The sequence below is a fragment of the Enoplosus armatus genome, chromosome 11 (genome assembly GCF_043641665.1).
Source record: "Enoplosus armatus isolate fEnoArm2 chromosome 11, fEnoArm2.hap1, whole genome shotgun sequence".
Lineage (NCBI taxonomy): Eukaryota > Metazoa > Chordata > Actinopteri > Centrarchiformes > Enoplosidae > Enoplosus > Enoplosus armatus.
Genome location: NC_092190.1, coordinates 11,785,292 through 11,801,030, shown reverse-complemented (window position 1 = coordinate 11,801,030; position 15,739 = coordinate 11,785,292). Strand labels below are relative to the sequence as shown.

The window sequence follows — 15,739 nt, the reverse complement described above, 5'->3', positions numbered from 1 at the left end:
CTTAAAATGGAAATATTCAAGTAAAGTGCAAGTAGTTCAAAACTCTACTTGAGTAAATGTATTATTGCACTATTTTCTCTTCAAATGTGACTTAAAGCAGCCTGTTTATACTATTTCTGTAGACTTTAAGTCAATATTTATCAGTTGTGTTCTTAATTTTCAGAACATTTAAAGATTTCCTAGGGACAAATTGAGCTTTGTGGTCTAATGTGACTTTGCTAGAGGCTTATACAATTTGGAAACCATTTCATGAGACCACATATCCTCATCCAATACGAATCAGTCCCATGAATGTCTGCTGTAAGACTTTGTACAATTAGGGAGGATTACAGTTACAGTGAAACACTCATCTCATAACTGTGGTGTGAGAATCCTTTTTTGGCAGTGACTCATCCATTCTTTCTGTTATGAATCAATATCAAAATGTTGTTTTATTGCAAATTTCAAAAACATCTGACAGTGTTAAATGAAAGCATGCAACCTTTAGTAAGCATTTAAGTATATTGCATGGCTAACATAGTAAATCAACATAAAGTCCTGGCATTGTTAGTTCTGTGTTTATGTATAGATAGTTCTATCTACATTTCTATATATGGTTCAATAATTTTCCTCAAACAAGAAAGCATGAGATATAAAGATATGTCAGACAAAATAATAGCATTCCAAACAGTATTCATGGCGACAACAACAACAACAAAGCATCTAAATAACTAATAAACACGTTTTGTTTCCTTATAAGTGATCTTTTGCATGATTTCATTGCATCATCTTGTTATCATTCATGCCATGATGCCTTTTAATTTCACAGGTGTGAATAATTAATGATGGCTGATTTCCATTTAGCTGCTCCAGTTTTAGGGTCCTGGCATTGTGCATGCAGGCTCACTGTAACACTGTCATGCTTTACTGGGACACTTGAATGGAACAGAGCCATTGTTAATGTTATTAGTAACACCTGTGCTTTCCCTACAAAATTTCAAAATGTCTGCTGAGAATGTAAAATAAGTCTGAAAATATAGCCACACAGATTTTACACAGAGGACAGAAACACAGAATATGTTCCACGTTTGAAAAGAGGTCACACATATGTATTTGTAGCTGACGTCTTGGTGCTACTGGTGATCCCGGAGATGCTGCTGACTCTGCTGCCACCGCTGCTCCTTGATTTTTTGCTCTCACTGATCTCAGTACGAGCCGAAGACACAATGCTCCTTTTTGTCGGGACAACTGTGTAATCACCAGGGAACTGGTAGGTGGGGAATCTTTTTGACCTGTGAGATTTAGATTCAAGAAATGGATTGTTATTTTTTTCTGATGGTAGAGGCTGGGGAAAAAAATCAGTGATACAGTAGTGTAATTTTACTTTGAGTGGCAAGCTTCCCTCCCTGCAAAGATACTGTAAATAAGGCCTCCAACAACAAGTAAGGTGGATCCTCCCCAGCCAATAAAGACACCAACGCCTATTTCAAACCTGACAAAAAATACAAGAACAATGCATAAATGTACAGTTCTTCCTTCATCATCTGATAAATTGATGCATGAAATAAGACGAGTTTGTCACTTAAAACATTGTACGTACTTCTGAGCTTTGAAGTTGGAGTCTTGAAATTCTGCTCTAATTTTGTTTCCATAATAGGAGAAAGCAATCATAGAACACATCCCTGAGACAAAAGGCACATATTCATTTTAAGATTAATCATATAGCAATGTGACTTCTTTGAAATAACTCTCAGTGCAACGTCGTACCTCCGATAAGGTAGTTCATCCCCCCAGCAAAGGTTACTCTTGCATTAGCAATCTCTGATCCCCCAATCTTAGTGCACTTCATTCCCACTAAGACCAGAATTGATCCAAAGAAAGCCAGGATGATAGCGATGATGATGAGAGCACGGCACATGTGAATGTCCCCTGTCCAAGAACAACAAATCAACGTTAAGTGACATTAAAAATGCAGTTGGGAAGACAGAGTATCTTGTTTTTAATAGTCATCATTTTACTAACAGTTCAGTGCAAGCATTGATGGAATTCCCTTGCAGTCAGACACTCCAGTTGAATCCGATATACAATCCTTCCACAGGTTGGAGAAGTAGTTTGAAGTGGTCAGGACTATGCTGTCTACCTCAGACCAAGTCCAGATCTCTGTGGGCATGGTGGAACAGACCAGGATCCATCCAGATACACACAGCACAAAGCAGCCGATCTCCATGTACATCACCACAGTCCTGTAACTCATGCTTGCCTCGAAGTTGAGCCTCCAGACGGATAGAAAGGCAAATCCAAGCAACGGCAACACAGCTCCAGAACACAAACTGCAGGACACCTGAGCGTCCAGAGCTGCCTCTCCTCAAAATGGAAACACACACTTAAACACAGACACACAAGAGGCCGAACGTGGTTTGTGTACATCATCACATGTTTTGCCTTGAACTGCAATCCCGCTGTGTTGTGAAGGTCACTTTGGTAATGTGTTTGTTGTTGGTATGGCACACATGAGCCTACCAGCATGGGTTCAGTTTTGTGTACCATTTAGCTCTTACTTCAGATGGTGTGTCAAAGTCTAAAACTCAGAAAAGGCTTATCACATCCTTGAATGACAAAAGATTTATAAATATAGATATATAAATGTTACACATTGATGATGTTGACAGAAGAATAATATATTTGTGTACAAGGACTGAACTGAGGCTACACTGGTGCAAAATAACTGTCATGGCAAAATAAGGACTGTCATGAATAATAATATAATAAGTAATACACTATATTCATTGAAGAAAATAATTGTTGAATGTTGATAGACACAACACCCATTATAAGTAAAACGTTTCTTTAATTGAACATTATACATCAATTCTTAATTGTAATATGTGCTTTGGTTAAATAACAAGTGATGAGTAAACACAAGACAGTGTATCTTATACATACAGAGTAGGACTGGTTTTCACCAAAACAAAACATGACAAGAGCATGAAAACAACAACAACAACAACAACAACAACAATAACAACAACAACAACAACAACAACAACAAAATTACAATTGTACATATGATGCAGTGAAGAGAAAGCTAAATTTTTCCATCCTAGCTAAAATATGAGATATGCTGATTATTAGTTAATCAGATTTGGAGCTGCTAAAACTACGTAGCTTTGAGCTACTACACAAATGCATCTCTTTCTGACATTTTTGTCGGTGTTGTCTGAGAGAGCTTCGAGATCTTGGAGCTGCTGGATCGTCCTGATCCCATATAAGATCCGTACTGCCTGGAGGGTTTGTAGTATCCGCTGTACAGAACTCTTCCTCTGGAGCGAGGGGACATGTATGTGCCTCCTCCATAGGCATATACCACTTTGCTGTAAGACCAAAACAAAACCCACAACAAAGTTAATAATGTGCTATGAACTCAGCAGTCACAGGGAAAAGGGTGAAGACGGATGAATTCAAATACCTTTCAGGGCAGATTACCCGGTAGACTGTCACAGTGTAAAGCACAGCCCCTAAAAGAATGAAAAAACATCCAACCAATCCTAGAAATATGGGAGGTCCTAGGTCATACCTGGAATTAGTTCAAATGTAATAAAAAAGTCATGATACAATGCACATGCTGTAAATACATCAGATCAAAGACCTAAAGTTTTACTGTGTAACATGGTGATCAGTGTGACAAAAAGTACCGTAAGATTCCTGGCCCTAAACTTTCAGCAAAGGATGTTCTGGCAATCCTGTTGATGTATAAGCAGTAGCCCGAAATATCTGCCACACCTGTGTGCAGAGGTTTTGTTGATACCAAGAAATAATGAGGGCAAAACATTTCTGTCATTTACAGAGACAAACGCATGCATGTTCTGTACTCACCTCCAGCACAATGAAACACTGCTCCGGCAAGAAGCATTTTGTCCTTGGTTTTATCAGCTCCACCAATAAAAGTGCACTCCATCCCAGCAAAGCAAAGCACTACACCGAAGAATCCAAGAGTTAGCCCGCACATTAGCAGTCCTCGTACTCCCTGAACGAAAGCTTTGAGAAACAGAGAGAAAGAAAGCAGAAAAAGTTCAATATCTTGGTCAGTGTTCAATTTCTGTCAGAGAGAGAAGAAGCTGACATGAGTATGAAGTCAAATCTCTTGGGATGATATCCAAAGCTCCTTATATTCGCTAGAGGTAGTAGACACAATAATGTGAACACTTGTACAATAAAAGTCCAACTAAACCAAATTCTAAATACTATCTTTGCAATTGCAATGTAATTGTGTCAGTTTTGCTGAGACTTTTTCAGCCAGGGTTTAATTCAGCTGAATTGTAACCTTTGATGTTGGGGTGGCAAAATAAAAGTTGCACCTTACAATCTAATGCGATCCAACACATAAATGTAAAGTACAGCTTCAAAAATTATTATAGTCAGTTTAATCAACAAGCTTTTTTTTTTTTATTGTGTCCACCCTTTTACTGTGTGCACACAGAGAAAGCTCTGGTGTAAACTCAATGTCACTGAGAGCACTCATGCATTGCTCTGCTATGCTCAACTTGTTGAACCACAGGACTTCACATTCAGAGTGGAATACCTTAATAGCACAGTAACTATACCTGAAGCCTTAGACTGAGGCTGACAAAGCTGTAGCAAAGATTTAAGGAGCTACCATTCCTTGCTGAAATCTACACCATTAGACTGCAGAAAAAAGGGACACAATATTACTCATAACTCCTCTCACCCATCAAAGCATTGTTTTAACGTCCTCCCTCTCTTTGAAAGACTGAAAAGTATTAGAACCAGGACAGCTAGGCTCTGCAACAGCACCTACCCAGAGGCCGTTAACTCCTAAATCATGTGCTGTTATTATTCCTGCCTGTGAGACACTGTAAGGACATGATAGCATCCTCATGGGAATGCTTGTTTTAATTATTTATTATTACTTAATTTGCTTTTATGTCCTGAGGTGGCCACTGTATGTGAGGTGTTAGGGTTAGGGTTGTTGTTTTTGTTTTGCGTGAGCTCACCCAAGCCAAATTCCTATCTACTATGTTGAAATGGCAATAAAGTAGTGAATTTTAAATCTTGAATCTCAACATTTTAAGATGTTAATTTTATTGTATTCACCCTGGCAACTTAAAGTGAGTTTATGTGACTTTTCCTCAACAGCGGCCACTGTGGCTACAAGAAGTACAATAATGGGATAATGTTATAAATGGAGAAGAATCAAAAGTGGCCCAGTCATTTTATTTACAGAGCAATATATACCTATTTTAGCTAACATTAGCAACCAAAAGCTACTGGTCACACCAGACCAAGTAAGGCTGCAGTGGCCAAACCTCTGAGTGTGAAACTAACAAGGAGGCATCATCTTATCATTTCAAAGACAAATATTATGTTATTTCTTCTTTCTAAGGTCACATAGTCTCACTTCAAGCCCTGGTATAAACTCAGTGTCACTGTGAACACTTATGAATTACAGTACTACAAATCTTTCTGTTCATTCAGAGTGAAAGGCTTACAGTATTGAGACATCATTGCCAAGGTATATTCAACTTACGGGTGACACTCCAGAGCACGGGGAAGTCTCTACAGTTGGTGACAGCTGTGGAGTCAGTGAAACAATCCTTCCACAGGTTGGACCAGTACCAGGCTACTTTGATGATAAAGGAGCCTCCTTGTCCTCCTAATTGGGTGATCCTCCAATAGTCCATGGCCATGGTGCACAGAATAAACAGCCATCCCAGCGATGAAATCAAGAAGCCGTATATTTGGATCAGACGTTTACTCATTTCTGAAACCACTAAATGAAACCAAGAAACATCCACTCAGTTGGGTCGAAGCACAAAACACACTGACAACGTCCACTCAGGACAAGATGACTGTGTCTGTGCCTTGTGCCACTAGTGTTGATGAGGGCTCTGCACATTTGTGTGAGATGTTTACTGTAAACTTTCTGGAGTGTGCCACCCACACCACCTCTAGCTTCCTTTTCAGGTTTATAACCCTTTTGTATCCACTAGTATGTAGCAATAATACATTTAATATGTATTTACAGTAAAAAAAAAAGAAAAAAGCCCAGGCTTGTAACCACCTGAAAATGTTTGATTATTTTTGTCTAACACACTAATATATTATTAGGATAAAATACCAATAAAGTGAAAAGGCTCACTCTCACTGAGTTTCTTAAGTGAACATAACACTGCTGCCCTCTTCTGACCTGCTGTTATCCCTGAGGAGCAGATATGATACTGACAAAACAAGCTAAACACAAAATAGTCAGATGAATTTCTCAGTTTTATATTTTTTTTTAAAATCTGTTTTATTTCTGGTCATATACTCTGCTAAAAAAAGCGGAGCCTTGTCATCATTTGCCACACAATGACAAGATGTAGCCCTGTTTTGACCTTCTTCAAGTTTGCTTATTACAAAATCATAGTTAAAGGTTATGTCGTGGAAAACAAGAGCATCTGTGTTTGACACAGTTTTAAACATTGTCATAACAACATGTGCAGGTTACTGACAGTTAAAGATACAACCAGCAAATGAAATGTACAAAATAGTACACACTGACATCTAAAACAAAATACAAAATGGTGCAAAATTAGATTAGAAAGGCCCATTTTGCTGTTTAATTATAATAATCCTACGATCCCACAAGCACAGTTATATGTGGAACTGAAGAAGTTTCCTGCTGTATATGTAAAACCCCAAGATCAGAGAGTAAACTGTATCATACAACTCTAAATCGGTACTGCTGGAAGAAACATGTAAATTCCTGGTGAGCCACAGATCAATATCAACAAATTCTGCTGCTGTCAGACAGAAAACCACCAAGTTCCACACTGTTTGCTGTATCTTTTAGAATTAGTATACAGTATATCTTTTAAGACTCGCCAGTGGCTCAGACTAAAAGTGTTTTATATTCACATCCCTCACACATATGCATTCTTATCAAAGTGCTGCATCCTGGAGGAGTTGCTGTAGTCTGGAGGTGGCCTCTGGTTTACAGCCTGCCCTCTCGGGTGGGAGGAGATATGAGAATGTGAGGCAGCACCTTTGTAGATATAGTTTGTCTGACTGTGGCTGTAAAGAGACAGAACACATGTTCATCTTCACAAATCAAACACATACACGACTCAACAAAATTAATTCACACAGCAGGCTGGCCTGTTTACAATATGTATCTTCTGTATATCATAGTATGTGTTACTCAGTCGAACCTTTTGGTAAAAGAACCTGCTATGGAGAAGCAGAGCATGCTGCCTCCGAGGATGCAGAGGATGGAGCCTGCCCAGCCGATAAAGAGAGCAGCTCCCAATTCATACCTATGGACAAAGACAAATACTTAATAGTCATTTTTATTAATTGGTTGAGCTACTTTAAAACACTATACAGCCACACGGTTCTTACTTCTGTGCCACAAACATTGGGTCAAAAAACTCTGATGTTATCCGATGTGCATAGAGGGAGCACGCTGAGAGTGAGCAGAGGCCTGAGAAGAACAAGAAAAAAGGGAATCTAATTATCTGTGTAACTATTATAATCACACAGATAATTACACAGAGAGTACTGTACTTACCACTAAGAAGGAAATTTACACCAGCAAAGCAGGCGATCCCGGCTTTGTTTTTGTCAGTTCCTCCGATTTTGGTGCATTTCATTCCAACAAGGGCAAATATAGAACCAAAAAAACCCAGACAGACTGCTGCAATCATCAATCCCCGGCATGCTTGGATGTAGCCTGCAAACATAAAATAGAGGTCAACTTTATATGCAATCAAAAAAGTGTTATGTTCTCTGGCTCCATTCTGTGGTTTGGCAGTCCATGCACTCTCACATCAGCACACTGCAAGGTCAATAAGTTATTGACCTTGTGACCAATTTACACATAAAGCAAGAAATACAATTTGTCACGAGTGACCACAATTGTTCTCAGGTGGTAGTGTGGTGGCTGTCTTGGTATGAAACTTCCCGTTCAGATGGGATTTTGAGGCAAATATTACCTTGGTAGTTAACCCCTGAAACTAGTCAGCCGTGGGAGAAACTGCCTGAGGGCCCCAGTAAATCTCTTTTATAGCTTTCAAGCTCCAAGAACTAAGGCTAAACATTGACATATTGGGAGGTAAATGAGTTGTTTCTTGAAGACTAGCATTAGGCTTTAAGATATCTATTAGTCCTGAGTAGCAATGAGCTTCAACTTGAATTTTCCAGCATAATTTAGAGAGAGAAGAAGCTGAGGTTGAACACTTAGAAGGCACTGAAGAAGAATCAGCTCTAGTCTAAACATAGAAAAGCAGGCTAAAAGAGAAATTACAACAACACTTTCAGGCATTAACATGTGCTCTTTAACTGAAAACCAAACAGAAAACAGAAAATAAGTTTGACATGACTGACCAAACCCTTAAAAACACAGTCAAAGGCTAAAAAAAACCACTAAGAAGGGACAAAAGAGCTGACCATCCAGTGCCAGCATCGAGGGAAAGTCTTTGCAGTTGGAGACTCCAGTTGAATCAGTGACACATGTCTTCCACAGATTGGACCAGTAGGTAGCTGTGGTGATGACCGTTCCATCAAGTGAAGACACCTTCCAGTAGTCCGTCGGCAAGGTGGACGACACCAGCACCCACCCCGAAGTGGATAAAATGAAGGCCAAGATCTCCTGAAACATGCTGCTCATACTGCAGGGAGGACTGTGTGACGGCCAATTAGGTTGGTGAGACCTAAAATTGATTAATGGTTCCCCGGCTGGTAAGGCTTGTTGAAAATGTAGCTAGGCTCCGCACCAGCAAGTTCAATGGATATGGCTGTGATTGATAGTTAATGTGTTGTGGACTGTTATATTCTGTAGGGAGGAGTTTGGCCCTAAAGATCAACAAGTGGCCAATGGTCTATTATAACGTCTTCCACCCTCTCACCCAGTACACGTCACGATGACTCACAGTCGGAGATGATGGGGACAACACCGCAACAAAAAAATTACGTCAAGCTTCACAAACGTCACATTTTTTCCACTCTCTGTATACATTTGTGAGTTAAGAAAACTGACTTGAGACACTAACTTCCTCGTACACCTAAAATAGCCAGATTTAGATAACTTATTGACAGTGTGTCACTCACTTAGGTGTCTCAGCAAGTAAACTAACTTTCTGTTACATTGCAAAGAAATGTGTTAATTAATTTTGAAAAGGAATAATAAATAGATGTTTGGGGTGTCACAGAGGTAAATCACACCCAAACAGGGAATTCATTAAGCTTTTATAACGTGAATTAGAGCCCCATCTGGTGGATATACACACAGTAGATAACGTTTCTGTCATCACACTGCTGCCACCATCAGATGGAGCTGAGAATCTCAAAGCACTTCAAGTTCTTTTTTGAAAATATGTTATTCTTTTTAAATATATAACATATTACAACATGTTCCTGAATTGGATGAATTTATAGAGAAATTAAATGATTTGTAATTTATTTTCCTATTCTGTTTTTAAACACTGTTGAGAGTGTGGAGGGATATGTTTAGTAAATGGTACAAATGACCAGAAAAGAAAAGAAAATAACATGAGTTAGTGACGACAACATCTAAGTCCAGACAACCAGACAGATAATTATAAACAAATAAATATTACTAGTCGGCACATTGTCCATATCCAATAATATCTAATTATAGACAACAAGAGCAAAATTATTTCAATATTAAGTAAATAATGCAACGATGATACGTAAATGGATTGAAATGTTGGTTTGTTACTGCCTCCAACATGTCTTTGTTTTTTTCCTCTCTTCCTGTCTTTCTGTGACTCAGACACTCTCAGTTTGACATTCCCAACAAAGGATTACACATTTGCTACTGTCAACACGTGAGCACATTCAACGTTAAGTGATCATTTCATTTTTGTTATACATCGGAAACAATATCTGCGATTTTATCAGCAATGTAAAAGACAATGAAAATTTCATAATCAATCTGAGACCCCACAAGATTGAAATCTGGGTAAAACAGAAATAATCTGATTGTTTCACTGACAAATTGACAAAACGCTGTCTGACTGTATCCTCTGTGAGAGACACTTAATGACGAACCTTTAGTAAAGATTTCTTTGAAAACATGTCACATAAAATTGACTTCTTTTTATCACATTTTACTTCCTGTTACCCTTCAATAGCATTTTCAAAGACTACTTTATGTATTAAACACATTGGAAAAGTGGTAACTTGTACTATAGGAACCAGTGTTTGAGTATCTGCTACGCCTGAACATATATGCACAAAGTATGCACTGAATTAACTCTGCTATGTTTGACTTTGAATAATGGTTCTTGATACACAAGTGCATGCTTTTGAAACCAAAGTAATACATTTGTTTCTGCGGTGAACAATATTTGGGTTACACTGTGTTATTACACATTAGGAACCCCTCATGAAGCACCTCCAGAGTGTACATACAGTACCTTCCCATAAGTTAGTATGTAGGCTATGTTCACACACTAGATGTGCTTCCGTTATCATTTACTCAGTGTTTGACTGTGAAAGTGGTTCACAGAGACAAACGCGTCATGCAGTAGTGTGAAAACATACAAACACTGCATGTGGTCGCTGTGAAACCACTGACCCTGTTAGCTTACCTTCCAGCTGAAGGATAGTATGATGTGGTCTGCAGTGCAGAGCTCCGATGGCATTTCCAGCACAGTTGTTCCAGAGACCCTGGAGCACCCAGGTCGCTGTGATGACCGAGGATGCCCGGCTGGTGGCCCTCCATTCATTGGACACTGTGGCACCAATAGTGGCGCCCAGCCCAGCCAACCCGCTGAGAAAAGCCAGAATCTGCAAGCCTGACATTTGAAGATTTAAGAAATGTATACAGTCTTTTAGAAGATTCAAGAAAATGAGAAGAAACAAAATCGCTCCAGGCGGGTAAATTACACTGTGGACATGTGTTTCATAGAGATGATTTACAGATAGGATCTTGCTTGCGTCTCTAGTGGCGACAGATGGACACAGGTGTCTAAAAGTGAAATAGGAAAGGAAGCAGTTAGTCATTCAATTTTGGCAAGCAGTATTTGAAATGCTCCTTTTGTGTGTCCTTGTTTTGGACTAAAAATAAGGCCAAGTATCATATTAACATAAAAAAGAATAAAGGAGTAATCAGTAATCTTAAAAACAAGAAGAAATGTGACAAAGTCCAGCTACTGGTTCATCTATTTCTGCACACAATATTTAGCAACTGAATGACTAATGATTGCCAGCTCATATGTGAACATGTATTTTGTTTTTCATGTTCACTGATCTCACCCCTGAGAGTGTGTTTTCATCAGTTTTCATTTCAATTAGAAGAAGAACGTGGTACATTTACACAAAATGGAGCCACGTAAAAAAGAGATGGTGGAATCAGATCTTGTTTAGCTGTGAACCTGAATAAAGTTTTATGGGAACTTGTTACTGAAAAGGCCTTGTCAGAAAGATTGCAAATCTGCCAGTTGTTGACTTTTTGCATTCTGATTTGAGCTAATACAAATTCATCATTATTTACTGTTTGTGTAACACAGAAAATATCTTGGGGCTGAGGGAGTACATGAAGTATATATTTTTTAGAACAAATAAACATAAAAAAAAACAAGTGGAAGTGGGATTCAGTGCGTTACACATACATAAAATTATGCTAAAACAGTTAAAGTCTGAGTGGGGTTCCTTGATTTTTTATGGAAACACAATATAACAGCTGTACAGGCAGGTCGTCAAAAATAACTCTCCTGTGGGTGCCACTTTATTCTTTCTTTGAAAAATAAAGAGATATGTATTACATCTTCCTCTGTGGCTTCTGTTGAATATTAATACGTGTCCGTATGGCAGGTGACATATAACTAACTGAAGCCCTGAGGAAGTCCTTTCACAACAGAATTAAAATGAGACAATCTGTAGACAATCAGATCCAAACTATGAAATTATCTATAAATTGTTCACAGGATAAACTACAGTCTGTACTGTCAACGATGAAGTATGTGATTACTTTCTCTGCTCCACAAGTGGAAGTTAGCTACAGAGGAAAACTGTCTTAGGTCTTTTAATGGACTTGATGGTGAAACTTGGATCAGCTCAGCTTGAAGTTTAGTGACATTTCAAAAGAAAGGAAAGGCTGTCCTTTCTTCAAGTAACCATCAAGTTGTCTATACAAACATGGGATGTTTATTTATGTACATTTTGATTTATGAATATAGGTCAAACTAATAATTGAATTATTAAGGGAAAATTGACGGCAGATATGATGAGCAATAAATTACCCCTCAGCAGTTGTGACTTACAGGTGAATGTAACAAATTCAATAACATATCTCGCATAATATAATGTATTATAAATTATTATTAGATGCTTTCGTCTCTGTTGTTATTATAAAACACTAGGATCTATTCTGCAAGAGAACTTTTATTTTTGATACTTAAATACATTTTCGTGATAATACTTCTACGTTTACTGTGGTGAAAGTGTAGTAGTGTTTTTTACTTCAAGTAAAGGATCTAACTAGTAAATAAAAAACACCAGCGTTTGACTGAGTTTGTTTGGGTAAGAAAGGATGGAGTTCATGACATGAGGAAGTTTGGGAAAGTGATGGAGACTTCTGTCAGCCAATCCCCAGGCGGTGGGCGGGGTTACGCAGCGCCGAGCTCACCTGCCAAATTGGCAGTGCGTCTCCTGAAGTAATCCCATCCTGAATGTCGGAAGGTGTGGTATTGACAGACGTTGGAGTTTACAGCAGCTTTTCTCTCAGTGTTTCCTGCGCTGAGTCTTTGTCGATATCCCTCTGCCACACAGCCCGCGGAGAAAGTCCTCAGGCCGCTTTTACTGTCGGGGGGCATGGAGCCTCTGCGGAAGGAGGCGAAGGATAATCCGTCGGCTTCAGCTAATCTTCTCTCCAAGATTTTCTTCTGGTAAGAAAACCGGCCTCACAGTGACAGCCGTGTTTGACATGAATTGAACGGAGAGCTCTCTTGTTTGACAGTTCGTGGTCACTCCAGACAGGCTGCCCCCCTGTGAGGTGATAGCAGGTAGCTGCAGGAGCATCCGTCCATACATCAACATAAACCACAGTGTTGCCACATGGAGGGGAGGGCTCAGGCTCTGTGGTACAAGTTCAGTAAGAGTTGTGCAGCCTACTTCTAGAGTGGCATGCTGCTGCTCATGTATACAGAGTGCCGAAAAAAGTAGGTTACTATTGTTTCAATAGTGAAGTAAAAGTAGAAGTGCTCCAACAAGTATTAAAACTTTTACTTAAACAAGTTTTGGAAGTTTGCTACAGTAGGAAAAATAAACGGACTACTCTGAAGAATGGACCCTTTCATTTAAATCGTGGTATTTAAATGTTGCAAATCACAAGTTACAGGTGGGCCAGCACATTGCCGTCTATGTTGTGGCTTTCATGCTTTGTCATTAAGCCAAAACAAGGTTTTCATAGTTTCTTAGAAGTTGACATTTTGGAGATACAACAATAATTTCAATAGGTGTTTTTCAACTACTGAACATACTTTCATATGGTTTCTCTCTAGCTGGCTGAATCCCTTGTTCAGAATTGGGTACAAGAGGAAGTTGCAGGAAGATGACATGTATGACGTTCTCCCAGAGGATGCATCAGATAGACTCGGGGAGGAGCTGCAATGGTAAGACACTGAATAACGTATTGGTAAAGGCTTACTTACAGAGAGTCTCCCACAGCTCAAAGTCACTAATACTATAAATAGGTTAAATTCCAGGAGTCTCAGATGCCACAGTAATCTGTTATGTATTTTACAGAAATTCAACCCCAGTCAGGAGCAGAGTTGAACGCCCTTAAGACCTCTTTAGTTTTTTTGCCCCCCCCCCTTACTATCGATCACTGCTCTCAGGTTCTTCGTATTTTAAGAGGAAAGACACAAATCACCTTCTGGTCACAGCTCCTTCTGGCATCTGCTTCCATGATTCCCAGTTGTGAAAAATGTCCACCACCACACTGCTCGGGTTTAGATCAGAAAGGCCATTCTTATTCTTGACATCCATGCAACTTCAAGGGTTAAAGTCATTGCCATTGAAGTCCCCCTGAATGATAATAGTACATGGTAGGTTTGGGAACTCTCCAAGACCCGATCCACCATTTCAGCAACAGCCTAGTGCTCAAAACCACCAAAACTACTATATGCAAACAACAGTCAGAGCTTTATTCTCATAATAAGCAACTGTTATATTGTCCACTGGGAAAATCCAAGTGTGTAGTAGCCAACCAGAGACTTGTGGATGTTCCCATCACTGCCTGGCACCTTTCAGCATTTTCTAAATAGGGGACATTTTCTAAATAGGGGACAGACCACCCCCTTTTTGAGGGGAGTTTGGTGTCAGAGCTGACTTTGAGCTTGGAGGTGAGCCCACCTATATATAGACAGTATCTCATGAGAGCAGGCTCCTCCCCTCACACTAATCCCACTACCTCTAGTGGGGGCTGCCACTGAGAGTTAAGAGCTTAGTTTTCTTGCTTGGCATAAAGGCAAGCTTTTTTTTCACAGTGAGTACTGGACTCTAAGATAAAGATACCTTAGTCCCACTCCTGTTAGTGATTTTCTAGGACAGGATATTAAGGCACAGCTTGGGTGCCCAGTTTAGTGACATTATGGCCATCTCTGCTGCTGGCAGATGACACTTTCTTCTGGCTTGACTGAATTATAATCGCTACTACACACTGGAGCAATTTACAATTACTGTGATATGGGGAAAATGTCAGCACCTCCTTCGTCCGAGGGTTCTCTTCCAGAAAGAGGTGGCCTGCACTGTCTAGTTGAGGGGTGATCAATGCCTTGAATGGCACAAACCAATAGTTAGATACTGCAGCTGCAGTAATGTGGGGTTTGTATTTAACGGTGGCTGTGAAGAGAGAGCTGAGCAACAAAGCAACGCTCTGTCTTTATAATTCATATCCAATTAAAATTCAATCCAATGCAAAAGCCCAAAATAGAATCTTGTTATTATTTTATCATTATGATGCAATGCTACAGATAACTACCTCAGTAAACACTCTATCGTGTAGAAACGTGTATGTATTGTAGACAGCCACATGCTAAAATCTGTAAACTGCTTATAATGGATCATTCTACATAACATATGTGGAATTGAATTCTTCCTGTGATTTCTTCCGGGAAACATTCAGTAGTGCATCAGTGCATTATTGTGAGAATCATTGCTTAATTATAGATTACTGACTGGGAGTAACCTTTGCTTGTCTTTTCTCTTTTCCAAGGTACTGGAACAGAGAGGTTCGACAGGCAGCAAAAGATCTGCGCCCACCCAGACTTACCAAAGTTCTTGTTCAGTGCTACTGGAGATCATACTCACTCATTGGAATATACATCTTTATAGAGGTACAGTGAAACCAAACATCTCCAGAGAACAATGCTGCATTAACAATTAAGTTTTGTTTTAATGCTGCACACCCACATATGTGCTTTACATCTCATTTTCCATCAGGAAGTCATCAAAGTCATTCAGCCAGTGCTGCTTGGGAAGATAATTGAGTACTTTGAGAGTTATGACCCCACAGACACAGAGGCAGTCTATGAGGCCTACAGCTATGCTGCAGGCATCTCCCTGTCAACCATTTGCCTGGCCGTCCTTCATCATCTCTATTTCTACCATGTCCAGCGAGCGGGCATGAAGATTCGCGTGGCCATGTGTCACATGATCTACCAGAAGGTCAGTCAGTATGAGACATCTATGTATAAATATCATCCTCTGTCATATTCCTGTGGTTTGTAGGACTTGA

General features: G+C 39.5%; 4 protein-coding genes across 5 annotated transcripts in view; 1 reads left to right on the top strand and 3 right to left on the bottom strand.

The window, feature by feature from the left end:
* Window positions 1–460: 460 nt before the first annotated feature.
* Window positions 461–2,320, bottom strand: LOC139292476 (claudin-10-like). The gene is made up of 5 exons (XM_070914825.1): window positions 2,002–2,320; window positions 1,747–1,908; window positions 1,580–1,661; window positions 1,364–1,471; window positions 461–1,271 (listed from the first exon to the last, which is right to left on the bottom strand). The coding sequence occupies exons 1-5, from the start codon at window positions 2,231–2,233 to the stop codon at window positions 1,079–1,081; spliced, it is 777 nt and encodes a 258-aa protein (XP_070770926.1). The 5' UTR covers window positions 2,234–2,320; the 3' UTR covers window positions 461–1,078.
* Window positions 2,321–2,953: 633 nt separating this feature from the next.
* On the bottom strand, window positions 2,954–5,795 carry LOC139292474 (claudin-10-like). Its single transcript, XM_070914823.1, has 5 exons — window positions 5,525–5,795; window positions 3,853–4,014; window positions 3,672–3,759; window positions 3,446–3,553; window positions 2,954–3,350 (listed from the first exon to the last, which is right to left on the bottom strand). The coding sequence occupies exons 1-5, from the start codon at window positions 5,754–5,756 to the stop codon at window positions 3,155–3,157; spliced, it is 786 nt and encodes a 261-aa protein (XP_070770924.1). The 5' UTR covers window positions 5,757–5,795; the 3' UTR covers window positions 2,954–3,154.
* Window positions 5,796–6,899: 1,104 nt separating this feature from the next.
* On the bottom strand, window positions 6,900–10,803 carry LOC139292475 (claudin-10-like). The gene is made up of 6 exons (XM_070914824.1): window positions 10,647–10,803; window positions 8,425–8,652; window positions 7,547–7,708; window positions 7,378–7,459; window positions 7,188–7,292; window positions 6,900–7,050 (listed from the first exon to the last, which is right to left on the bottom strand). The coding sequence occupies exons 1-6, from the start codon at window positions 10,801–10,803 to the stop codon at window positions 6,900–6,902; spliced, it is 885 nt and encodes a 294-aa protein (XP_070770925.1).
* A 2,004-nt stretch (window positions 10,804–12,807) lies between these two features.
* The window catches only part of LOC139292473 (ATP-binding cassette sub-family C member 4-like), a 35,644-nt gene continuing 32,712 nt past the window's right edge, over window positions 12,808–15,739 (top strand). The window contains exons 1-4 of one of the 2 annotated variants that reach the window (XM_070914822.1): window positions 12,808–12,887; window positions 13,503–13,613; window positions 15,218–15,338; window positions 15,445–15,669. In XM_070914822.1, coding sequence (XP_070770923.1) covers window positions 12,814–12,887; window positions 13,503–13,613; window positions 15,218–15,338; window positions 15,445–15,669 — 531 coding nt within the window. In that variant the 5' untranslated portion in view covers window positions 12,808–12,813. The remainder of the gene's footprint in view (window positions 12,888–13,502; window positions 13,614–15,217; window positions 15,339–15,444; window positions 15,670–15,739) is intronic. The other variant, XM_070914821.1, reaches the window with a different exon arrangement.

Coding starts and splice junctions, on each gene's coding strand:
- LOC139292476 (XM_070914825.1), bottom strand. CDS start 2,233: ATGAGTTACAGGACTGTGGTGATGTACATGGAGATCGGCTGCTTTGTG. Junction 1,909..2,001: donor ATCAATGCTTGCACTGAACT/GTTAGTAAAATG, acceptor GTTCTTGGACAG/GGGACATTCACATGTGCCGT. Junction 1,472..1,579: donor TCCAACTTCAAAGCTCAGAA/GTACGTACAATG, acceptor ATTTTTTGTCAG/GTTTGAAATAGGCGTTGGTG.
- LOC139292475 (XM_070914824.1), bottom strand. CDS start 10,803: ATGTCAGGCTTGCAGATTCTGGCTTTTCTCAGCGGGTTGGCTGGGCTG. Junction 8,653..10,646: donor TCTCTGGAACAACTGTGCTG/GAAATGCCATCG, acceptor CACACAGTCCTC/CCTGCAGTATGAGCAGCATG. Junction 7,293..7,377: donor CCAATGTTTGTGGCACAGAA/GTAAGAACCGTG, acceptor CTTTGTCCATAG/GTATGAATTGGGAGCTGCTC.
- LOC139292474 (XM_070914823.1), bottom strand. CDS start 5,756: ATGAGTAAACGTCTGATCCAAATATACGGCTTCTTGATTTCATCGCTG. Junction 3,554..3,671: donor TTAGGGCCAGGAATCTTACG/GTACTTTTTGTC, acceptor AACTAATTCCAG/GTATGACCTAGGACCTCCCA. Junction 3,351..3,445: donor CGGGTAATCTGCCCTGAAAG/GTATTTGAATTC, acceptor TTGGTCTTACAG/CAAAGTGGTATATGCCTATG.